We start from the raw sequence: 26316 nt of genomic DNA, 5'->3' as shown, positions 1-26316 counted from the left end.
CACAGAGTGTTGTAGAAACGTGGGTGAATCTAGGAAGCCCCACGATAGCTCTCGCATTCTGCATGATCTGAAGTTTCCGAACACTTTTCAAAGGTAGCCCCATGTAGAGAGCATTGCAGTAATCGAACCTCGAGGTGATAAGGGCATGAGCGACTGTGAGCAATGAGCCCCTGTCCAAGTACGATGTCCTGAGGCAAGCTAGCTCAGAGCAAATGGCCTACAACAGTAAAAAGCAGCTCCTGAGAAAAGGAATTAGAATTAGAATAGAATGAGCTGGAAGGGACCTTGGAGGTCTTCAAGTCCAGCCCCCTGCTCAAGCAGGAGAAGGAACTGGTGGTCCCTCACCTAATTCAAACTAATTAGGAATGCAGAATTGGAAAAAAGAAAATATACCAACAGAGCAGATGATAATCAGAAAGATACTAGAATGCGCAAAAATGAATAAAATTACAATGGAATTGCAGAATAAACAGGGAAATGAATATTATACCGTATGGGGGAAATTATACAAATGGATAGAGAAAAAAACCAGAAATAAAATAACCAGACAAAATAAAAGAGGGCAATGTAGAAAAGGCAATGTAAAAACAACTTTATTTCAAAATACACAAGTTTCCGTAAACTTTTTGTATGGGGTATTGTATGATGTGTCTACTTTTTGTATATTTTTGTTTATGCTTTATGCTTCAAAAAATTGAATATTTTTTTTTAAGGAATGCAGATGATACTGGGAGACAACAATAGCTATTCATATTCTGAAATGCACAATAGATACTTTAGTTTACCCGCTTGGTAACTTTAGGAAATGTGATTAATAAAGAATGCTCTAATCTGGTTTTCTTGCCCTGAACCCAACTGCTTTTTCAAAAGGCTCCTCCCCCTTCCTTACCTGTCAGAGCAGTTACTGAATCTTATTGGATAAAGTCAAAGGCCCATCAGCCAATCACAGAACTGTTGCTGCATTTGATCCTGAGGACCCTGACTGCTCTCTTCAAAAGCTAAGAAACCTTCAGGGATTGAAGTGAGGGGGGTGGGGAATTGCTTCTGCTGCCAAAATTTATGGATTTCTTTCTGATTGCAGCCCTCAGTGTTTCCAATACACTTCTTAAATACTTGTTTTCCCAACTACAGCTAAAACCCTTGGGGGGGGGGGTGAGGGGAAGAGGCTGAAGAAAAGCAGTTGAAATGTTTGGTTGAGGAAAATGGCAAATAGAAGCTTGCATTTGTGAAAGTGCAATGAATGGTTGAAGCTACATTGCCCTGAGTCTGTGGAGAAAGGCGGCCTAGAAATCCAACCAAATAAATTTTAAAGCTGTAAAATTGCTTCTCACACCAACTTTTAAAAATTCTGGCAGAACATTTACTTTTGTTTATAAATAAAAATAAATTATATGCTTATAAATAATTTATTATAGGGAGGGATGTTTGTAGGATATTAGAATTGAAGTCAGGAAAAAATAGCTACTGCAGCACTATCTCCCCCTCAAATAATGTTTGAATAATTAGTATGTGTACAAATGTTTCCCCTTTTTCAATTCTCCATTAATTTACCTGGACAATTGAAAACCAAGTTGGAGGAGAAATGAGACTAACCATATCTCAAGTCATGTTAAGGGAGAAAATATCAGGGAGCTCCTTAAGCTGTATAAAAAAGTAAGATATGCAGACAAGTAACAATTGATAGATCAATAAACAGACCTTGGAGCACAGTCTTGTCTATACAAAAAAATAATATTAGTCAGAAAATAATTACTATAATTTGCTGCTGTGTCTCAGTATGTAGAAATCATCAAGCACAGCTTTTAGTTTTTCTCAAAATGTGAAGATAAATCTAGTTTCTGACATTTGTAGATAACATTATTTTTTAAAAAAGCTGGTTCAAAATAAATAAGCATAAAGGATGCTGAAATCTTTTCCCATAAGGAAAGTCAGATGAGTTTTTTTAGAAAGATGGCTAAGTGGATTGTGAAGAGATATGATAAAAGGGAGGGTGCCATCCAGTTGGTTTGTCTGTGAACCTTTTAAAAAAAATTCTAGGAGGGCAGAATTTTAGAAGATATTTGGCATACAGACCCCTGAATGAGGACTAAATACATCCAGGCAGCAGCAAAGGATGGGGCATCATTTTGGTCAGCAGCATGCTTAAAAGAGCAAAGGGGCAGAAGAACAGCCTCACCAAAGGCACCTCATACTAGTTAGACATTCAGAGATTAAGTATGAAGTGATACAGCAGAGGAGAGGAGACCCTGTTTGTGAGAAGAATTGTCACCCACAACTTGAGGCACTGTTCTTACTACACCAGCTGCATGGAGGCTAACAGTGATCAGTCTTGTAGGATTGTTACAGGAATATGAATGTGGACAGAACCAAAAATAAGTGTTATTTCCAACTGGGAATGATTTTATTTATTTATTTATTACTTAGATTTGTATGCCGCCCCTCTCCGAAGACTCGGGGCGGCTCACAACACGTGGAAACAAATCATAAATAATCTAAACAGATTTAAAATATTTAACGATTTAAAAAAGACCCCATATACTAACAGACATACACTCAGGCATACCATATATAAATTAAACATGCCCAGGGGAAGATGTTTCAGTTCCCCCATGCCTGACGGCAAAGGTGGGTTTTAAGGAGTTTTCGGAAGGCAGGAAGAGTAGGGGCAGTCCTAATCTCCGGGGGGAGTTGGTTCCAGAGGGCCGGTGCCGCCACAGAGAAGGCTCTTCCCCTGGGGCCCGCAAACCGACATTGTTTAGTTGACGGGACCCGGAGAAGACCCACTCTGTGGGACCTAATCGGTCGCTGGGATTCGTGCGGCAGCAGGCGGTCTCGGAGATATTCTGGTCCAGTGCCATGAAGGGCTTTAAAGGTCATAACCAACACTTTGAATTGTGACCGGAAACTGATCGGCAGCCAATGCAGACTGCGGAGTGATGGTGAAACATGGGCATACCTAGGTAAGCCCATGACTGCTCTCGCAGCTGCATTCTGCACGATCTGAAGTTTCCGAACACTTTTCAAAGGTAGCCCCATGTATAGAGCATTACAGTAGTCGAACCTCGAGGTGATGAGGGCATGAGTGACTGTGAGTAATGAGTCCCGGTCCAGATAGGGCCACAACTGGTGCACCAGGCGAACCTGGGCAAACGCCCCCCTCGCCACAGCTGAGAGATGTTTTTCTAATGTGAGCTGTGGATCGAGGAGGACGCCCAAGTTGCGGACCCTCTCTGAGGGGGTCAATAATTCCCCCCCCCCCAGGGTGATGGACGGACAGATGGGATTGTCCTTGGGAGGCAAAACCCACAGCCACTCCGTCTTATCCGGGTTGAGCTTGAGTCTGTTGACACCCATCCAGGCCCCAACAGCCTCCAGGCACCGGCACATCACTTCCGCCGCTTCGTTGACTGGGCATGGGGTGGAGATGTAAAGCTGGGTATCATCCGCATATTGATGATACCTCACCCCATGTCCTTGGATGATCTCGCCCAGCGGTTTCATGTAGATGTTAAATAGCAGGGGGGAGAGGACCGACCCCTGAGGCACCCCACAAGGGAGAAACCTAGGAGTCGACCTCTGACCCCCCACTAACACCGACTGCGACCGGCCAGAGAGGTAGGAGGAGAACCACTGAAGAACAGTGCCTCCCACCCCCAACCCCTCCAGCCGGCGCAGAAGGATACCATGGTCGATGGTATCGAAAGCCGCTGAGAGGTCAAGGAGCACCAGGACAGAGGATAAACCCCTGTCCCGGGCCCGCCAGAGATCATCCATCAACGCGACCAAAGCGGTTTCCGTGCTGTAACCGGGCCTGAAACCCGACTGCCGGGGACCTAGATAATCGGCTTCTTCCAAGGACCGCTGGAGCTGGAGCGCCACCACCTTCTCAACAACCTTCCCCATAAAGGGAAGGTTGGAGACTGGACGGTAGTTGTTGAGCACAGCTGGGTCCAGGGAGGGCTTCTTGAGGAGGGGGCGCACAAGCGCTTCTTTATAGAGTGATGGAAAAACTCCCCTCCCCAAGGAAGCGTTGGTAATCTCCTGGGCCCAGCTCCGCGTCACCTCCCTGCTGGCCGAAACCAACCAGGAGGGACACGGATCCAGTAAGCAGGTGACGGAACTCACAGCTCCAATGGCCTTGTCCACTTCATCAGGTGTCACCAGATCAAACTCTTCCCAGACAGGTGGACAAGTACGTGCCCCAGTCACCTCGACTGACTCGTTGTCAGTCGACTCTGTTTTACAATTGGAGTCGAGGTCGGCCCGGATCCGAGCGACTTTATCAGCGAAAAACGTGTTAAAATCCTCGGCACTACTCTGCAAGGGCTCCCCAACTCCCCCCTGGTTAAGAAGGGAGCGGGTCACCCTAAACAGAGCGGCCGATTCCGCTGATGCAATCAAGGCGGCATGGTACGCGCATCTTGCCGCCTTGAGCGCCACTTTGTAAGTCTTAATAAAAGCTCTTACAAGTGTTCGGTCGGATTCAGACCTACTCTTCGTCCATCGCTTCTCTAGACGTCTCTTTTGGCGTTTCAACTCCCGGAGCTCCTCGTTGAACCATGGGGCTCTACGGGGTCTAACGCCACGGAGAGGTCGCAAAGGCGCAATCCGGTCAAGAGCCTCCGCCGCAGCCCTGTTCCAGGCCTCCGCGAGAGACTCCGCCGAACTGTGGACGAGTGCCTCTGGAATAACCCCAAGCGCCGTTTGAAAGCCCTGTGGGTCCATCAGGCGTCTGGGGCAGAACATCTTCATTGGTTCCGCCTCCCTGCGGGGGAGGATTGGAGCCAGGAAGTCAAGCCGTAGTAGAAAATGGTCTGACCATGACAAAGGCAATACTTCTAAGCCCCTTAGTCTCAGACCATTACTCAATTGCTTGGAAAGGAATACCATGTCAGGTGCGTGCCCTCCCTCGTGAGTCGGACCCTGTATTACTTGAGTCAGGTCCACGGCTGTCATGGTGGCCATGAACTCCTGTGCCAACCCAGAGGTTTCGCCGAGTGACAGCAGGTTGAAGTCCCCCAGGACGATGAGTCCGGGGAACTCCACCGCCAACCCGGCTACCTCCTCGAGTAGCACAGGCAGGGCTTTTGACACGCAGCTTGGAGGCAGGTACGTGAGAAATAAGCCCACCTGAACCCCTAAGTCCAACTTCATCAAGAGAGACTCGCAACCCGCAATTTCCGGAGCAATGAGTCTACGCAGGCAAAGGCTCTCCCTGGCTACAATAGCCACTCCTCCCCCCCTTCCCTGGGGTCGAGGTTGATGCCATATCTGAAACCCGGCTGGGCAAATTTCAGAGAGAGGAACACCTCCCTCCGGGCCCAGCCAGGTTTCAGTAATACATGCCAGGTCGGCCTCCTCATCCAGGATCAAATCCCGGATGAGGAGAGCTTTATTTACTACCGACCTGGCATTCAGCAGCAGCAACCTGAGCCCAGGGCCAGAGTTACACTCACCACCAGTACCCAAGATTGGGCTCACAGAGCCAGAACAAGGGACCGTTATTAGGCAACGATCCCTCGTTCCCCTGGAACGGCTAACTCTGTGGCCCCCGCCATATCTGCCTCTCCCCAGCAACACAGGGATATTCCGACCCTCTGGCCCCCCAGATCGGCGACCCCCCCTCTCCTGCCTCCCGAGCATTCTCAAAATGTGGTACATAACAAAAACTCAAAATGGTATTCCTTGGCTTCTGAGTTCTGTCAGAATAAAACTTATAAGAGTTCTATTTATAACTAAGACTAGATTTTCAGGACTAGCTTCTCCTCCCTTATTTATCACTGAAGGCAGGAACCGGAGTGTTCCGTATGTCTCTTACTGTAGATTATCCATAGTAAATGCTATCTACCATCAAAATTTTATGAAAACTTGGTAAAGTTATGTTTTGAAAATAAGATACCTGTCTATATTTGTTGAAGTTATCTGTCATGACTTTTTTAAAATATTTTTTTCAGTTTAGCCTACTTTCCCTATTTATTTTTGCCTTCTTCACAAGTTTAGCCAAATAAAACCAAGTGCATTATTCTTTTTTGATGTGTCTGCTTGCAGAAAGTACTGTATAACTGTTTCTTTCAAAAGCTGGGCTCATTATTAATTAATTAATTGGTTGTTTTTATATGCCATTTAACTCCAGATGGACTCTGGACGGCTTACAAGGAGTAATGCCTCTTAATACCACAAAAAATATCTATATAGAAGGGAAGAAAATCATATACAGATTGTACTTAAAAAGTTCAACAAGCCAACTAAATCCAATACAGTACTAACAGTCTATTAATTTATTACAATGTTAGGAACATTAGCAATACGTATATTTCAACCAAACTAATCCAGGCAAATACACTTTTACATCACTTGCCTGCAAATTAAAGCACAGCAAAGCATTCTCAGAAACCATAAATTATATCTTCCCTTTAGTAAAGCTTTTTAAAACACAGCATTATTATTTATTAGATTTGTTAAGGCTGTCCAATTCCTGAAAGATTCTGGGCAGCTTACAATATGTGTACTACAGTCTTTGAAAACACATCTCCTATAAAACAGCATTTACAACATAAAAAAAGACTTAACAGGGATTCAGAGACATCCTTACCCAGTGGTGAGCTACAAGCCAGAACGCTAAATTGCACTCACCGCTGCAGCTCATAAGTTCTTGAGGGACCAGAGTGATTTTGCTTCTGCACCTGTGAAGATAGCAAAATCATGCACAGAACCACAGACGCGCCTGGGTTTCAGCATGCTTGGAAGCAAAAAACCCTCGCTGAAACACCGGCGCACCTGTGGTTCCGTTCGTGATTTTGCTATCTTCACAGGTGCAGAAGCAAAATCACTCTGCTCCCGCAAGAACCTACAAGCCGTGGCGACGAGCGCAATTTAGTGTTCCGGCTCATAGCCCACCGCTGCCCTTACCCCACGCCTGGATATACTAATCAAGATAGCAATATGAACTGTTGTATTCTATCATGAATTAAACCCCCTCTTGTGATATAGACTAGGTTTTGTCTCTTTTAAAAAAAACCCTTTCAATTTAAAATGATGATGATAAGAATTATTAATGAAGTTTAAAAATAGGAAGTAGAATAAATGGACGAACAATGAAAAATTATTATTTGGGTGATTCTCTGAAATTATACTTTTCTTTTCCTGCTTTTAAATTTAGATTGCAAAATGGCTGATAGTCTCTTAAGCAATCTGGACAAGCTGCTGCTACAACTTGGTATGTATTTTATCCTAAAATAGTCACTAAAAGAAATTCCTAACTTTTTATTCCAGGTAGTCAAAATGTTTGGATTATCTGAATCAGTTGCACAGATGGCTGTTACATACATACCTTTATGAGAGGATGTGACATTATTTATTTATTTATTTGTCAAATATGTACAAGATAGTGGCCGTTTGTATAAACATAACATAAGCTAAGAAGTACAGATAAATGAAGACAATAGGAAAGTAAGACAGGGATGCTATGCACAGTGGTGCATTTATGCATACCGCTTACAGACCTCTTAGGGATGGGGTGAGGCCGACTGCAGACAATCTAAGGTTAAAGTTTTGGGGGTTTGGAGAAGAAACCAGAGAGTCAGGTAGTGCATTCAAGGCATTGATCAATCTGTTGCTGAAGTAGTATTTTATGCAGTCGAGTTTGGAGCAGTTTACATTAAGTGTGTATCTATTATGTGCTCGTGTATTGTTGTGGTTAAAGCTGAAGTAATCATTTAAAGGAAGGACATTGTGCTATATAATTTTATGAACTACATTTATATCAGATTGATTTCGACATAGTTCTAAATTGTCGAATTTCAATATTTTAAGTCTGGTGGAATAAGGTATTCTGTTGTGAGCAGAGGAGTGGAGGACTCTTCTTGTGAAATATTTTTGGACTCTCTCTTGTATTAATCCCCCTCTCTCTCTTGTATTAATGTATGATATGCAGTGCAGATTTCAGACAGTTGAACTATATTCAAGAATTGGTCTAACAAATACTTTATATACGCTGGTTAGCAGTATAATATTGCCAGCGAAGAAGCTACACAAGATTAGATTAACAACTCTTAGTGCCTTTGGCAATGTTGTTACAGTGGGCTCTGGCATTTAAGTCATTAGATATGAGTACTGCAAGGTCTTTGACAGAGTAAGGATTATTTAAAAGGGTAAGGATCACAGGAGACAGATTGAAGAAGAGCTCTTTTTATTAGCAAGATTATTATTTTATTCTTCCGCCAGAATACAGGACCTGAGTGGAACCATGTAACAAGTGGTAACATACCAGTGTCCTCCAAGTTTGTATTGTGTATTCTGATTCTTTTTGCCAGTGTGTAAGACAGAGCATTTGTTTGTTGAGGTATTACAGTGATCCCTCGATTATCGCGGGGGTTACGTTCCAAGACCTCCCGCGATAATCTATTTTCCGCGGTATAGTGGTGCGGAAGTAAAAACACCATCTGCGCATGCGCACCCTTTTTCCATGGCCGCGCATGCGCAGATGGTGGAGGCGGGGAGCGACGAAAGTTCGGAAGCCGACAAAGATTGCTTTGAATGTCAGCTGCCCCCGCCCCCCCAGCGCCCGCCCGCCCGCCACTCGCCCACCCGGCCGCTCGCCCGTTCGCTCGCCCGCCCGCTCGTTCGCTCGCCCGGCTGCTCGCTCGCTGCTCGCCCGTTTGCTCGCCCGCCCGCCCGCTCGCCCACCGTTCACCCGGCCCGGCCGCTCAAGAGCAAGAGGGGGAGAGATAGAGAAAGAGAGAGAAGGAAAGAAAGAGATGACAGAGGGAGGAAGAGAGTGCGAGAGAGGAAGAAGCAAGATAGAGAAAGAGAGAAAGAAAGATGAGAAAGGAAGGAAGAGAGTGAGAGAGAGGAAGAAAGAGAGAGAGAAGAGTGGAAGGAAGAGAGAGAGAAATGATAGAAAAAAGGGGAGAAAAAAAGAGAAATGAGAAAATGATTGAAGCAGAGAATGACAGGAAAGAAAGAGAAAGAGACAGAGAAGTGACTCTTGGTGATGACGTATGACGTCATCGGGTGGGAAAAACCGTGGTATAGCAAAAAAACCATGGAGTATTTTTTAATTAATATTTTTTGAAAAACCGTGGTATAGCGTTTCGCGAAAATCGAGACCGCGAAAATCGAGGGATCACTGTACATAGAAATGTCACTAGTTAGTCTCATTCAAGTGTTTCTTGGTATAGACAATACTTTAAGAAATTACATATGGAGTGATGTTGTTTAGAGCAGAACAGAGTTACAACTAAAAGTCACTTAAATATTTGCAGGTCAGATCTGTTAGCTCTGAACACTTTTGTCTATGGAGATTCTCACTCATCCAAATCATGGTTGTCCCAAAGGTGCTTTTTTTCAAGAGGCAACTGCACTTTTTGGTTTTTGAAGACGTTTTGCTTCTCATCCAAGAAGCAAAACGTCTTTAAAGAAAAACCAGAAAGTCTAATTGTCTCTTGAAAAAAAGCACCTTTGGGACAACCTGAACTCTTCTATTACTTCTCATTTTCATTTTGCTTTCCTATTCACATTTTGTTTATTTTACCTTCTGGATTATTTAAATGAATGTTTACAAGGAGACACAGTAAACAAGAAAAACAACTGTAAACTGTAAAAGTAACTTGGAGATGCAGAATTAGAGCTGGAATAAATAGGGATAATTGCATACTATGTTCAACAACTTAAATTCATATAGAATGGCAATAAAATTGACCAAACTATAATTGGAAATGCATATTTCTTTTTTAAATTTAAATTTGATTTATATCAATACAAACTACTGTATCCTGTTCAGTTTTTCAGCTTGAACAAGCATCTTACTCCAAGGAATATGAAAGACAACAGATACAGTGTGAGTATATTTTATGAATATATAAAAAAGGATGTAATATATTTAAAAAAATCACAACATGGTTCAATTCATGGATTTTTTTTACTTTTACTTTTGCAGATTGAGTGTCATTTCGAACATTTCATATTTATGAATAGTTCATATTTCATATTATAGAATATTTCATATTCTTGCTACTTTTTTCATAGCAGTTTTATTTCTGCCTTCCAATATTTTAGATCAGTATCACTTTATTTTCTGCCTTACAATTTTCTCCCTTACCCATCTGCATGTGATATTATTTATAACACAAATATGAAACAGTAGAAATACTTTAACTTTTTGCAAAATAAGCTTTGTCATTTTGGTGTCACAATGACTGGGAACAGATAGTTGTGTCTATGCTATGCCATGAAGTGTTTCTTTCAATCTCAAATTCTTTATTACCAGACATACACAAATTTATTTTCAGTATATACTGCAAACATTTTGAAGGAAAAAAGTGAAATCTGCCACCTACATGAAGAAATAAATAAAAGCCAGGAAGCAATTCTTAGCTTATGCAGGCAAAATAATACCAATAAAGAGAATTGTAACATGTAAGTATATTGTATATACATTTATTTATTTATTTATTTATTAGTTTGTTTATTTATTTATTTATTTAAACCATTTTTACCATTTTATTTTATTTGTCTCTTCACTGGAAAAATTCTCAAAATCACTCAAAATCACTAATAAGATTTCTATAATAACGTGTCAAAATGATCAATGACATCACCACCAAATAGTGCAATTATACTATTATGTTACAGCATATGTTGTCATGACATTTATGCAATGATGTCATATTTGTTCACTCCTTAAAGTTGCTTCCAAATTTCCCCCCAAATACTCTGAAAATATGCAGAATAATGTAACTCTCAATCATCAAAGTGCTCAAACTATTTTGTTTTGGAGAATGCTTGCAATATTGGAGGTATAATTAGGACACAAGCAGTTAAAACTAAAAAAGGCAAATAGTAAACTGATAACATTTAACTTGTCATTCAAAGATGTATCACACTAGAATATAGAATGACAACATTGGAAGGGACCTTTGTGGTCATCTAGTCCAACTCTCTGCTTGAGCAGGAGATCTATACTATTTCAGACAAGTGTCTGCCCAATCTCTTCTTAAAAGCCTCCAGCAGTTGAGCACCCACAACTTCTGAAGCAAGGCATTACACTGGTTAATTGTTCTCACCATTAATTTAAGAAATTTCTTCTTAGTTCTAGTTTGCTTCTCTCTCTGCTTAGCTTCCATCCATTGTTTCTTGTCTTGTCTTCTGGTGCTTTGGAAAATAGGTTTTCCTGTCCCCTTCGTCTTGTGGCAGCCCCTTAAAAATTTATAACACTGCTAGTCTCCCCTAGTCTTTCTTTTCACTAGACTAGACATACCCAATTTCTGCAAACATACTTCATATGTTTTAGCTTCCAGCCATTAATCATCCTTGTTGCTCTTCTCTGCACTGGTTCCAGAATCTCAACATTTTTTAATATTGTGGTGATCACGTATAAAAAAGATATTGAGACACTAGAAATAATTCAAACAGAATTATATTATAGCTTTGTTACTTTGGACAATTCTTAAATTATGCTGACTCAACAAATAGATAATTGTTATTTCAAACTTACTGATCTAGCTGGAAACCAACATATGTTGTTTTGAAAAAACATGAAGAATATTTACGGAAAGAACTTCAGAATTATCAAGAAGCAACAGAAAAAGACAAGTATGCAAATACATATGAACATTTCATACTATGACTTAAACACCTGTATTATGTTCATTAACCAGAATAGTATAGAAATCAAATTTACAAACTGAGATGGAAACATTTTTATTAAATTAAGAGAAATAAAATTAATTAAATATATATACAATACTACAGTGTTGAAAGACTGAATATATAAGACTGAACCAATGAATGACAGAATAAAGATATTATTTTAAGTGAGGAAGCCCACATTATGGAAAAAGAACATTGAAATTATAGACTTATATCTTTTGGCAATAGGAGTAGAGTCTTTTGGCAGACAGTATTCATGATGCCTTTTAGGAATATGAGAGCTGAAGAGCAATGTCTAGATATTTAAGTATTTCAACTTGGTCAATTTTATATCCAGTTTGCCAGCCATATTTTGTTAAATGCTTAAATATGGTTATATTATGAATAATTTGATGAAATATTGATAATTGTATTCTATTTGTTAGCAAATAGAAGTGAAAATTGCAGTTGAGAACAATATAAAATATATTTTCATGGGCAGTTACAATTAGGATGTCATATACCATTAATAGTGATAATATATATTAGTAATAAATATAAATTGCCAGAAATATTCATAGTTATTTAAATAATAGCATATGTTTTTAATATTGTTGCAAGGCATCAGTTGAAAAGAGTGTATATTGTAAAATGTAATAATCTTTTGAAAATATAATTATTCACCAGTGAAAAGTGACTATTTTCTTGTTTTAAAAGAAAAATGTACCAGGATTATATAAATCAATATCAAGAAGTTTTCAGGCAACACCAAGCAAAGTATTTAGAAACTACAATTGCTCAAGAATATTATCGTGAAAAAAAAGAATATGAAGAAATTCAAAATCAAGTTCAACAACATGCAAAATTATTTAAGCAGAAAGAAGCTGAACTGATAGAACTTCACAGTAAAATATGCTTTTAATAATTTTAATTTCATTTATGCAGAGTCTTTAGACTATGAGTTAAAATAAATATAAACGTTAAATTATTGTTTCAGAATATTTTCCCTTTATGGGCTTATTCAAAATGGCATTTCCCCCTGAAATTAAAAGCTATTGATAAAGATTGCATTATCCTGATATGTGTCATATTATATTTAATGTTGTTTCCAGTATTAATCCTTCTCTGGATTAATACTGTATTTCATACATGGATTAATTAATTTCTTATATACAGTGGTACCTCGAGATACGAGTTTAATTCGTTCCGGACCTGGGCTCTTAAGTCGAGCAGCTCTTATCTCGAACGACTTTTCCCCATAGGAATTAATGTAAATAATTTTAATTGGTTCCAGCCCTCAAAAAACTCACAAAGTTAGTCTAAATTATGCAGAAAGACATGTTTTTAATGAAGAAATGTACATGTACATATAAATGAATAATGAAGTTTCTTTCACTTAACTTGTAAACTTTCTTAAACTTTTAAATTTACATATGTTCAACTTCTCTGCCACCCAATCCTGTAGGACAGAGGTCCCCAACCCTTTTTGCACCAGGGACCGGCTTTAAGCGATCAAGAGAGGAATGGGTGAATGAATGGACGGAGGGTGGGAAGGAAGGAAGGAAAGAGGGAAGGGACAGGAACAGAGGAAGGAAGCAAGGAAACTTATGAAAGGGGAGAGTAAGAGAGGAATGAATGAAGGGAGGGAGGGAGGGAAGAAGGTGGGAAGGAGAAAGAAAAGAAGAAATAGAGGAAGGGAAGGTAAAAGAGAGAAAGAAAAAGAGCAAGAAAGAAAGAAAGAAAGAAAGAAAGAAAGAAAGAAAGGGGGAAGGGACAGGAACAGAGGAAGGAAGCAAGGAAACTTATGAAAGGGGAGAGTAAGAGAGGAATGAGTGAAAGGAGGGAGGGAAGAAGGTGGGAAGGAGAAAGAAAAGAAGAAATAGAGGAAGGGAAGGTAAAAGAGAGAAAGAAAAAGAGCAAGCAAGAAAGAAAGCTGCAAGCACCCCCCCCCGAGCCCCCCAGGCCGGCTGCAACCTTTTAAAACACGCGCGCCGCTTCGCAGCTGTCTCCTGAAGCCGAACGCGGAAGTTAGCGTTTGGCTTCAGGAGACAGCTCCTTGGCGCTTGTATCTCGAATTTGGGCTTGTAAGTAGAACAAAAATATCTCTCCCCTCCCAGCTCTTATCTCGAGTTGCTCTTAAGTAGAGCAGCTCTTATGTCGGGGTTCCACTGTACTTTATTTCCAGGAGTGGATTCTAATTTACCTTGCTGCTGGTTTGCTTCCTACCATGCCTTGTCGATGGGAGAAAGCGAACCACATGCACAGTGCCAAAAATAAATAAATAAAAATTGGGGGGAAAAGTGCCAAAAACAAGATGATGCTGCATGCGAAGTGCCGGAAGTTCAGTTTCTGCACATGCTCAGAAAAAGAAAAAAAATCCAGAAAAAATCCCTCCCTCCCCAAAAAAAGAAATGGCGGCATCCACGGACCAGCACTGACTGAACTGGTTCTGTGACATTATCATGACACCAGTGGGTTGCTACTGGCTAGGGCGAACCAGTCTGAACTGGGAGGAACCCACCTCTGTTTGTTTCTATATATTCAGTTCATAAACATTTTCTTTTAGAACTGCTGATTTTGGTTTTTAATCTTTTTTAACATTTTTTCCAAAATATCATGAGGTTTGCAAATATATACTGTATAATGTATCTATGCATATCTCCCAAAACTAATATGCCCCCCAAAAAGGAAAGAGGATATCTATAAACGGAATAACATTTGTATGAAGTAGAATTGCTCTGAGACCATAAAATCGAGATTTAATTTCTGTTGGAAAGAATTAACAAAATTCATATAATGAATGTGTTCAAAGAAAAGAGTGTCTTAATAAAAGAGGAGATGGGACAATAGTGACTGAAAATATGTATGTCTGAATATCATGCATATTGTGTTGCTATGATGACACAAATTCATAGAAAGTAGATTTGTGGTGGTAGCATTCTGAATGATTTGTAGTAGGAAGGAATTGTGGCTCCTGATAGCAATAACCCTCACCCACTCATTAAAACTGCCATTTGAGCAAAATCATAAATGGGTGTATTAATTAATATTATTATTACTATTAATAAAAATAACTGCTTCTACTATAACAATAGAATCAAACTACAGTGTTCCCTTGACTTTTGCGGGGGATATGTTCCAAGGCCGCCCACGAAAGTCAAATTTCCACGAAGTAGAGATGCTCCCTTCCTTCCTTCCTCCCTCTCCCTCCTCCATTCCTGATTTTACTTACCCCCAGAACCCGCAGGGGTAACGGGGCAGCAAGCTGGGGGCTTTGCTGCAATCACTGTGGTGGCGGCAGGCGGCAGTATGGCTCAGCTTCAAGTGGAGCGTACCAACACTCCGAGAATTAAAGGGGAGGGATCGGGAGGCTGGGACGGAAGTGGAGCTTTTATTTAAAGAAGCAGGACGGCTGGGGTGTGGGGGGGGGGAGGAGAGTTAAAAGGACAGTATTGTACACCGGGCGGCCCCAGAAAACCCTTGGTATGCAAAAAACCATGGAGTATTTTTTTAATAATATTTTTTGAAAAACTGTGGTATAGACTTTTCACGAATGTCGGACTCGCGAAAGTCAAGGGAACACTGTATATGGACTTTTTTCCTTCTTTGCTGTTTAATAAGAGGGAGAACAGTTAAGAGATTAATTATCAACTTTTTTCCAGGACCTGGTCCTTTCCAATCACTTTCTTCATGGGCAACGCATATGTATCCATTCAATTCTTTCCTTCCCCCCCATTGATTCTATCATGATACTTGCATGCTGTTACATAAATTGACAAGCTCATATAGCAATAATGTGTTTCGCCATTTAAGAAGATAATTCAATTAGAATGACAAGAATGAATTATGGACAATGCTCATATATCTTAAATTAATGCATCTTAAATTTTGGGGATAGAATTTAATTCTTAGAGCCTATGTCTAAAAATGAACTTATATCCTCACTCTTCTCCCTCTCTCTCCCTATACAGTATATCTGTCTAGTTTTGTTTCCCCCAGTCCAGTGAACCAATTTCGACATTTGAGGAGGAATTACACAAAAGTAGAAAAATTTGCTTTATTCCTGGATACCATTCTATCAGTATAATATCAGTGTAAATTCATTCAATAAATTAATGCAATTTTCTTTCATATTTTATTTGAAATGGAATTAACATTCACTTTAATATCATTACCTTGCTCCAGATTTATATAAGGTAGCAGAGCTTCATCTTTTCAAATGTTTTATGCAATGTTTTCTAAACTTTTGATCATTTAATATACAAATTATACTTGGCCATTAGACTACACTCTATGCTAATTCTCAATTTAATTCAAAATACTATGACAAATTGTTAGAAGTCAACTTCACAAAATTAAAATGATACATGAAATGATATGTTTCATGTTAGTTACAAGTCAGCAATTTTTAAATATTGATTCGACTGTGTCTTATGTTGTATACTTTTGGGAGGTTAATAACAAGATTCATCAACATGTTAATCACCAACTGGGTAAATTTGGATGGAGAATAAAATTATTCAAATTATGGGGGATCAGTTCATTGATTTCAGAGAGTTAAATGAAAATCAACTCTTCATAATTATGAGCAGAATTGTGGTCTCTTTTATATTTTTATTTGAATTTTTAATTGTGTGTTCGTTTGTTTGTTTGTTTGTTTGATTGATTGATTGATTGATTCCTTAACATATGAAAGTGCTTCTCTGCGTAAGAATACAAAAGAAACTCTTATTCATGCAGCAATTCTCAAACATCAATCAGTAGAACTTGTCAAAACTGCAAAAGAGCTAGAAAAGAAAATTAACTACTTCAAAGAGGTAAGTGCTTATATTGCAGTCTATGTGAACATGTCACTGTAGCAGATCACAGCCAAAAAGTATTATTAGAAATTCTAGTGCATGAGGTATTTCTGAAATTGGGAATGTAAACCAAGCAGTGATTACAGGGATTACAAGGCTAACACCTGGTAACAACAACAACAGAGTTGGAAGGGATCTTGGGGGTCTTCTAGTCCAAGCCCTTGCTTAGGCAGGAAACCCTACACTATTTCAGACAAATGGTTATCCAACATCTTCTTAAAAACTTCTAGTGTTGGAGTATTCACAACTTCTGGAGGCAAGCTGTTCCACTGGTTAATTGTTCTAACTGTCAGGAAAATTTTCCTTAGTTCTAAGTTACTTCTCTCCTTATTTAGTTTACACCCTTTGCTTCTTGTTCTACCCTCAGGTGCTTTGGAATTAAGTACATTCTGCCAGGAGAAAAGTCAAAGACTAGATTGCAAATTTAGACAGAACTAAGTGACTTCAGATTAGCTGGGTGACTCACCCATAGGGCTGTTTTTTGATGAAAAAAGGAAGAGGAAGATTAAGTATATTCGATATTTTAAGTTATTTGTAAATATAATAAAGATGGGATAAAAATACACACAAAACATTTGCACAAAATATATGAATTTTATCTTTTAGCATCTAAACAATATTACAGAAGATCAACAGCATAATGAACAGATGGAAGAGGAGTCTACTGTGATAGAAGAAAAAGCAAAAAATCAAGAAACAAAGAAGGGTTTTGATGAAAGGTGGCAATTCAAAATCAAATATATCACACTAAAATATGAGTTATAAAGTCCTTGGAGAGGGGCGGCATACAAATCAAATAAATAAACAAACAAACAAATAAATAAATAAGCTACTGAATGCTGAAATCTTTCTTGTTCAGAAGTTTTCCCCCTTACAAATTCATAGAGTATTACAAATTGTATCTGCTTTACATATTGTTTTATGAAGAGATTTCAATAGATTTAAATACAGATTTTCAGTATAATAATTACACATAAGTTGGTTGGTGCAGAACGGTTTATACCATACTATATTTTCCTAATGTAAAGGTTCCCTTTTAGTTAATACCTTAGAACTGGAATGGAATCATCTTAAATTGCCTAAAAATATAAAAGGGCAATTGTGTGATCCTAGTAAAAGATGTGACTTTTCTAAGAAGTTGGTGTTGGCTTCTAGATTAAATCAGTTTAGGGGAAATGAAGAAGTAACTATAGAACCTGTTACACATCAAGAGTGCCTGCTTACAACCAGGTCCTCTTTTTAAGCAGGAAAATACAACAAGCTCTCAGATTGGCTCTCTACTGGATCAGTCAAACTTAGGAACTGCCCATCTGCCTCACAGATATATTAATGCTAAATTAAAACTAATTTAGTAATAATGTTCTTGTTTTCAAAAATAAAAGTTTGTGTTAGCAGTTTTAGACAAAGATAGGTCAATAATTTTGTAACAATTTATATTTTCTATTAAGCAAGTTGCTCAGTACATATTATCCAGTGAGGACATTAGATAAGATTGTGCATTTTGTATATCCTTATCATTTATTTCAAAGTAAAGTAAAATATGTGTCTCAGGTATTCCATGTTTCTTTCATTGATTTAAAATTTTCTTTCAGCTTGTTCAAAGAAAGTCAACATTCATTGAACAAGAAAGGACAAACGTATAAATCATTTAATCTACCTAACATTTTCCAGAAATTAGTTCAAAGTGTGCCAACTGTGAAACCACTATTTCAGATCACAGACAAAGGTAACAAAATATTAGGAGATTTAGCTGTGAGATTTTGAGTGAATGAAAAGAAATGTGCTACTGATGTTCATAATCAACTGTACTTCAGTTCATAATCTGTATATTAATACTCTGTCTACAGAGTTTTATGAAAATAATTGTGCTAAGTATACTACCTTAAAATAGTATCAAATATGAAAAAAAGTTATAGAAGTTTTTCTATATAAAAGTTATATTTTTTTGTCAAAAAAAATATTATTTATTAATTGGATTTGTATGCCGCCCCTCTCCGTGGACTCAGGGCGGCTCACAGCATGTGAGTTTTTAAATTGTTTTAGTTATTGGATTTCTACTGTTTTGTTGTTGTGAGCTGCTTCGAGTCTCCGGAGAAGGGCGGCATATAAATCTAATTAATAATAATAATAATAATAATAATAATAATAATAATAATATATATTATGTAATATTGCATTGATACAATATTATCAGTCCAGTCCAGTACTCCAAGTATTGGACTCACAGTATATTTCTATTGATTTTTAACAGCAACATCAGAACAAGAAACAGTACAGGTAGTATTAAGATATTCATGCACTGGAAGAGCCAGTGGTAACAAAGTCAGCCAATGAATAGACTTAGCAACTAAGTCAACCAATGAGAGCTAACCTGTTCTGAGTCTGTGCAATGAATAGAAACTGAAAATTTAAGCTTAAGTCTTAAGTCATACTAGAACTAGTTAGCCAAATACAACTGACTGGATTTTGTTTTCTATGATAATGTGCCATCTTTCCCCTTCAAGGGAGAGAGACAAAGCCCTGCTCTGAGCACATAGAGCTCTGTTTTCTCCTCTTAGAAGAAATAAATCACATACTTTGTGGACCTACCTTTTCCAAGAGCCTGGCATAGGTTTTTAAGATAGATGTGTCATCACCATCTCAAACTGAATATGGACAAGAGTATTGTACTTCCAAAATCTAAACACAGAATGTTTCTTGAAATCTTTTATCAGTATAGCTATCAACATTTGTAATTTTTATTTGATGAATATTCATAGAATCCATCTGTTCTCCATGGCCGTGATTGCATAGCTGCTGGTTCATGCCCTGATTTCTGTCCTTTGAATAATTCTAATAGAATGCTGGCCAGATTATGTCCATATTGTTCTGGGTATCATTGAACTACCCTTAGTACATTTCTTTTCTAGTACCTGTACTAGCTGGATATTTGCAGAAGGTCAACACAAATTTGTATCAGCACAAAATTTGTATAGCTGATTCATTGGCTGACAAACCATACACAATGAGTAGTCCCTACATCTACATGGAGGGAAGTAAGTGTGTTAGCACAGTGGGGTTCCATCTTGCACCTTTTCAGTATCTTCATAATATCGTCACAAATGACTTAGATGATGGAATGGGATCAAATGATAGAAGGGGATCTCATCAAATTTTCAGATGACACTAAACTGGCAGGAATCGTGTCATCTGAAAAAACGCCAGAAGACAAAAACCCAAATCACAATCCCAAAAAATCTTGACAGATGGGAACAATGGGCCATATCGAACAAAATGAAATTTAATGTGGAGAAAGGCAAGGTTTTACATCTGGCAGGATGTAAAACCAGCTAAACAAGCTAATACAATCTTTGGTTGCATAAATAGAGACATAGAATCAAATCACATGAAGTATTAGCATCACTTTGTAAAACCTTAGGAAGACCACACTTGGAATACTGTATCCAGTTTTGGTCACCCCGTTACAAAAAACATGGAGAGTTCAGAAAAGGTGCAAAAAGAGCAACTAATTTGATTAGAGGCATGGAGACTAAAACATATGAAGAATGGTTTCAAGATTTGAATTTGGCTAGTCTAGAGAAAAGAAGGACTGGGGGGATATGATAGCAGTATTCCAATACTTGAGAAGCTGCCACAAAGAGGAGGGAGTCAATTTATTTTCGAAAGCACCAGAGGGCAGGAGAAGAAACTAATCAAGGAGAGAAGCAACCTGGAATTAAGAAGTCACTTCCCAACAATGAGGACAATTGACCAGTGTAACAGCTTGCCTTCAGAAATTGTGGGTGCTTCATCACTGGAGATTTTTAAGAAGAGACTGGAATGAAATGGTATAGGGCCTCCTGCTTGAGCAGACTAGAAGACCTCCAAGGTCCCTTCCAGCTCTATTCTGATTGACTGATTGATGTCCTATTGTTCCAGGATTGAGTTATTATAGACACCTTATCTCCTAACATGTTAGCAGGTTTGTTTGAACCATGTTGCAATAAGGGGAAAACACTGTGTTAACATTGCTTCAGGGGGGGGGGAGCCAAAATGTGGCCAAAAAGGGTATTGACAGGACAATATTGTGTTAAGGTGGGTGCAAATAGTGAAAACTCTTACTCAAATATTGCAATCTTTTTTTACTATAAGATGACTACTGCTATATAATTACCCTTTTGATGTCAATTTTATATTATTGGCACGTAAGAATCAGCTAAATAATATAGAACTCATAATCTTATATAATACAGGTGCAGAAAAGAAAGAGGATGTGGCAGGACATTCAACAGTGACTAGTATATATTTCAACCATATGGAAAATGAAAATCAGATATGCAATCAGGTATGCAATCAGGTATGCAAACAAAAAGCAGAATGAGTAATATGCATCCATTAGTTCAGCACAGTAAAATGTATTTTAAAATAACGTGGTGCATCTAAAGATAATTTTGCAAAAATAATTCTGTTTTCATTCTATTTAAATTCTTTTTGTTTAAGTTAATACAAGGTCAGCATGGATAGATTTATATAGAAAATCCTTTAGATCGAATGCATTTTGTTTACTTTTAAATACAGTACAGCATAGTACACAAATTCAAAGGAAAAACAGTAGATTTATTTAAAAGGTACTGTATGTTGGGTTCAAGCATCCAATGTGCAATTCTTTAAGATATGCTAAAAATAAAATAAATATTATAATTAAACAGTTAAAATATAGCAATTTCACTACAACAGTTAGGAATGTAGTAGTAGGGAGGAATAAATCACTTGAGTATTATTTTTAGCGCTATAGAGGAATTAATGGGTCTTCTATCAGAATTTTATACTCTTAATTTGAAATATGTATTGTTTTGTTTTAGAAATGTGATATTTCAGAAACTGATATTGTAGAAACAGATTCATCTATAACAAGTGATCCCAAGGAAACATCAAATAGGTAATTTTTCAATCATCCTCTCTTGATTAATAATATATCAATTATGAAAATGTATAATTATATAATTATCATTCTGCCTATGTAAAATAATTATTTTCTGAATTGTTTCAGATTATTAGCTAATCAAAAGAACATACTTACCAGACAGTGCTTTAACATTGAAAATACAAAAGGTAAAAATTTCCTAAAATATGCATTATATATATGGGTATTTACTATTAGCTATTTGATAAGATAAGGTTTTATGAGAAAAGAAAGGAAAATAGTTTTCTCTCTATACTATTTAGGACAATTGGGAGACACGTTATAACTGATTGTTTTTATATAATTATATGAATATATTACTAAATAATATTTGATTAAGTAGGCCAGTTAAAAATCATATTTATACATTTGTATTACTATTTTTATACCGTTATTTAAACTTAATACATTATTAATGCAGAATTTTTTTAAAAGTATATAAAATGTGTTTCAATATACAAAAACATAACAGTGAATCGTTTAAAAAATGCACAATATGAATGATCAGTAAAATTATGAATGAAATTAAATTGTATATGAGCATTTACTAGAGTGGCTAAACCTATGGCCAGATATTTTTATTTATTTTATTTTATTTATTTAATTTGTTAAGTATGCACAAGGCAGTAGGTATTGGTACAAAAATAAACATTAGCAAAGTAGGTACAGGTAAATAAGGCAATAGGACTGTAAGACAGGGACGGGAGGCACAATGTTGCACATGCGCATGCCCCTTACAGACCTCTAAGGAATGGGATGAGGTCGACTGATTCTTTTTGCCGATGTGTAAGACAGAGCATTTATTAGTTGAGTTTTGAAGTTGCCAGTTGTTTGATCATTCTGATACATGCTCAAAGTCTTTTTTGAGGGGTAGCAGTATTGTCGGTAGTATTAAATACCATAATTTAAAATCTGAGTCCTATTGGGATTGGGCAGCATAGAAGTCAAACAAACAAACAAACAAAATCATCAGCAAAGAGGATGCAGTTGCTTGTAATATGATCACAGAGGTTGTTTGTGTAAAGTATGAATAGTATTGGTCCTAGAACGCTGCCTTGAGGGACACCACCACTGTTGGCAGGATTTAATAGGGCACTTCCTATTTTAACTACTTGTTGTCTGTTGGGACAAGAATGCAGTTTTACGTATATCTAGATATATGCATGTATATCCATATATCTAGAGAGATTGGGTTGAGAGATTGACTGGCACAGAGTTTCCCACTGAATGCCATGATAAAATGAGCCTGAATCATAGTGGCTCCAGTCCAGCACCTTTACCATTATATTGCATTGGTGAATTGTAGCACTGCACATATTGGAACGAGGCAAGAAATGAATTAAGTATGAATGACTTCTTTGAGTAAAGTGGTGTCTTCTTTTCCCCCCTTCTCAATTGATTCCACAATGCTTCACTCTTCACCTTGTTATACCCCACATTAGATCCCCAAGGACTTAAGCTGTCCGTTGGAGTATTTCACCTCTCACCCTCTCAATTCATACATTCATTTTTTATTGTCTGTTTGGGAAACCCTTTCTATGTGCTGAATTTTCCATGGGTCCACAATTTCAGGGAAATAAATCAATTGATGGATTTTTATTTGGTATTCTGCTCCTTGTGTCTTACAATCTTTCTGACATTGATGCTAAAAGCTACATGACTGGAATATAGCAGCATGTGTTTCTCTTCTTCAATAATGTACCTGTATAATCACCAATGCTACACTATGTTGATTTTTATAAAATATAATTTTCTGTGATAGGAAAAAAGGCTTACCACAAACAAAAGGAAAAAAAATCTATGGATTCTGCAGTTATAGCTCAAGTTAGTTTAACTTTTTGCTATATTGTTCTATTAAATAATTTTGAAAACCAGATATATATAATGTTAATTGATTTGATGTTTGCTGCTTTAAATTCTTTGCATTGTACTTTTTTGGAAAGCAGTTGGTTGAGAAAAATTATCTTCATATAACATAATTGTACAGAAGCTTTAAATCTATGTAGATTTATCTCAAATAAATACTGTACTTCAGTTCTTATTCCATAATTTATGTACTGATTTTACAAATTTGGATATGCTTTGGATGGTGAGATTGGTGGCATATAAATTAAATAAATACATTTATAAAATAAATAATTTTTTTATCTTTCAACTTTCATATTATTGTTCCAAAAAGTGATAGTTGAAAAATTTTAAAATATTCATAAATATGAAGATATTTATGGTAGTCGTTATTTTTTTCAAATATGATACAGCAACATTTCCTTAAACAGGATAGGCAGACAGAAATGTTTACTAAACCTGGATGTTATGCTTCAACCAGAGATGCAGATGCTGTATCAACTCCAGGGCTAATAACTCCAGAGCTTAACATGCTTCCAAAAACCCCTGACTCTGGTGAGATGAGAACTCAATTTGACCTGTAAGCATTGTTAATTCAAAGTTTATCCATACATCAAATATTGCCTTTTTAAGTATCTTTTTATTTTTAACTTCTACTTAATATCTATATCTTCTTTTTCATTGTACTAGATTTCCACCAGAAAGTGAAGGATTGCTGGCCAAGTCACCTGCTTTTTCTTTTCTTGCTGGGTTTAGCTCAAAGTCACAGTCACCTGGATTTAATTTTTTTGATTTTTCTGCATTTGGAGCTGAGAGTCCATTAAATCAGGTATTTTTTTAAGGGAGATTAACCTATTCACCAGGGAAACCTGGTGTTTTTATTATAGTTTTAGACTAGAATTGACAAGATTCAGATTGAAATCCTAACTTCTTGTATAAAAGAGGGAATAATAATCATGATCAGTACATAGAGTTATGTGGAAGAAAGACAATAAAGAGGTGTTAAAGCAGGAGTGTCAAGCTCCCAACATCACGATGGCATCACATGACTTATCAGGTCTCCCCCCCCTTCGCTAAACTATCCATGATGCATGCTGCCCATGGGCCATAGGTTTGACAGTCCTGTGCTAAAGCCAAGAAACAGAGAGCAAAAGGCCTGCTTGATGCTCACAGACCATGACTTGGCTTCACTCTTGCTATTGCAGTTCCTTCCTGCCACAGTTCAGGTCACCATTTCACAATGTTCCTTATTGGATGGTACATTAGCATTTTTATATTTGATTATATATGTAAGTTAGCATTACTTTTTTATGCATTTGACCTTATTTATATCCTGTTATTCTGTTCTGTTCAATATGCAGTTGCAAGGATTTAACTCACTTTGTTGAAAAACTCAATAAACTCAGTTCTTACGATAGATCGATTGGCTTTGATGTGGTCTCATTCTTCACCAAAGATCATGGAGAACACATTAAAAACTAATCAATTTATCAGCAGAATTCGAGAAGACATTGCTATATGCTAAAAGAGTATTTTCTGAAGATACCACAAAAATCTTCCCTCATTCGGCCTCATGGCCAACTACATACAATATAACAATGTATTTTATAAGCAAAATGAGGGAATTGCCATGGGTAGCTAACCTGGCTCTAGTACTGTATTTGAATGCCAGTCTTGTGAACTGGAGTCCTGGTAAAGAAGTAAAAAATCTCTACAACGTTTGAATAGCGTTCTCCAGAATGCACTATTGGATGACCTGAAAGATCAGACGAGGGACAGATTGTCATGAAGAAAGTCTATATACTGTATGTGTTTACTAAGAGTCAAGAGTAATTTGGTGTAATATAATCAATCAATCATTTAGGAAAAAATATAAGAAAACAAGGGATAAGGTGGAAATGTAAATAATTATTCCTGGTGCATAGAACATGCTTAGAAAGAAATTAGAGTAACCACTAATTAAGCTGAATAATTCAGGTCACACAAAATAACCCCACATAATTAACAACGGATTTGCTTTCACAAGCTGTACTGATCATCTTTAATTTGTTAGAGAGGTATTAAACATGTTTAAAAACTATAAGTTATGTTACAGAACTTCTCTAACTGATGCTGATCCACCCCTATGACTCCCCTCCCCAATGAATAAAGCTAATGAGTTTTTATTGAGAGTGCCAATGGCCAGTTTAGCACCAACTATGCTCTTATCTCATTTCTTATCCTATTTGCCCATACATATATCTAATGTGTCATTTTCTAATGAATTCACTTGGTCTTTTAGTCAGGGGAAAGCTGCTCCACTGGAAATATGAACCCAATTTCTCCACACAAAGATATTGGTAAGTTTTCATGATAGAAATATGTTGTGACTAGCTGTTGTTTAAACATAAGTTCCTAAAAAGCATTTATATTGACATCCAGACTTTGACTTTGCCTTTTAAACAAAAATATTTTTAGAAGAGCTCCATCCAGGAGCTAATGCTATCTCCCCCAATTTATAATATTTCTAGAGAATCCAATGTTATTATTAACAATGATGTTCTTTTAAAAAAAATAGTAACGGCTTATAATCAATATTCATATGTTATTTATTTTTACTGTATCAAATGTTAATTCAGAATATTATTCTATTCAAGGAGATTTCTTTGGGAAAATGGATAATGAAGATTCATTTACATTTGCATTTCCAACACCTTCTTCTGCTCAGGGTTTTCAAGATGGGAAAGAAGACTTTAATTTTCCCTTTGCTTTTGGATCATCTGAGCAATCTACTCTAAAAGGTTTTCAATCTGACTCAGAAAATCGAAAGTCATTTTCACTTTTCTGAATTTATCTTTAGATGTGTTATAATATTCTACATAAAACAAGAAAAGATAATAGAAAAAATAGAATGTGAATGTTTTTATCCATGGTGACGTATTCATTAGATTCCTTCTCAGTTTTTAAATAGCTCTTCATTAAAAGTTAAAGGCATCTGATCTATTTGTTTAAGTGTAATACATTTTATTGTGGGGCATATAATGTAAGTTTCTAAACCTAGAT

At 37.3% G+C, this 26316-nt stretch overlaps 1 protein-coding gene across 1 annotated transcript; it reads left to right on the top strand.

The window, feature by feature from the left end:
• Positions 1-948: 948 nt before the first annotated feature.
• C1H14orf39 (chromosome 1 C14orf39 homolog) lies at positions 949-26101 on the top strand. Its single transcript, XM_070733180.1, has 18 exons — positions 949-1021; positions 7160-7216; positions 9782-9838; positions 10290-10416; positions 11503-11592; positions 12346-12533; positions 15291-15333; positions 16325-16445; positions 17094-17206; positions 18080-18213; positions 20720-20811; positions 21329-21405; positions 21517-21578; positions 23192-23253; positions 23706-23854; positions 23965-24103; positions 25556-25613; positions 25911-26101. The coding sequence occupies exons 2-18, from the start codon at positions 7168-7170 to the stop codon at positions 26099-26101; spliced, it is 1752 nt and encodes a 583-aa protein (XP_070589281.1). The 5' UTR covers positions 949-1021; positions 7160-7167.
• Positions 26102-26316: the final 215 nt, after the last annotated feature.

This window comes from Erythrolamprus reginae, chromosome 1 (genome assembly GCF_031021105.1).
Source record: "Erythrolamprus reginae isolate rEryReg1 chromosome 1, rEryReg1.hap1, whole genome shotgun sequence".
In the NCBI taxonomy this organism is placed as follows: Eukaryota; Metazoa; Chordata; class Lepidosauria; order Squamata; family Dipsadidae; genus Erythrolamprus; species Erythrolamprus reginae.
Note: the sequence above shows the minus strand (reverse complement) of the source record. Positions and strands in the feature narration are given on the sequence as shown.

Excerpts from the sequence above, each read along its gene's own strand:
- C1H14orf39 (XM_070733180.1), top strand. The coding sequence starts at position 7,168 with ATGGCTGATAGTCTCTTAAGCAATCTGGACAAGCTGCTGCTACAACTT. Across the intron at positions 10,417-11,502 it reads AATAAAGAGAATTGTAACAT|CTGGAAACCAACATATGTTG; the intron begins GTAAGTATATTG and ends TTACTGATCTAG. Across the intron at positions 16,446-17,093 it reads AAATTAACTACTTCAAAGAG|CATCTAAACAATATTACAGA; the intron begins GTAAGTGCTTAT and ends TTTATCTTTTAG.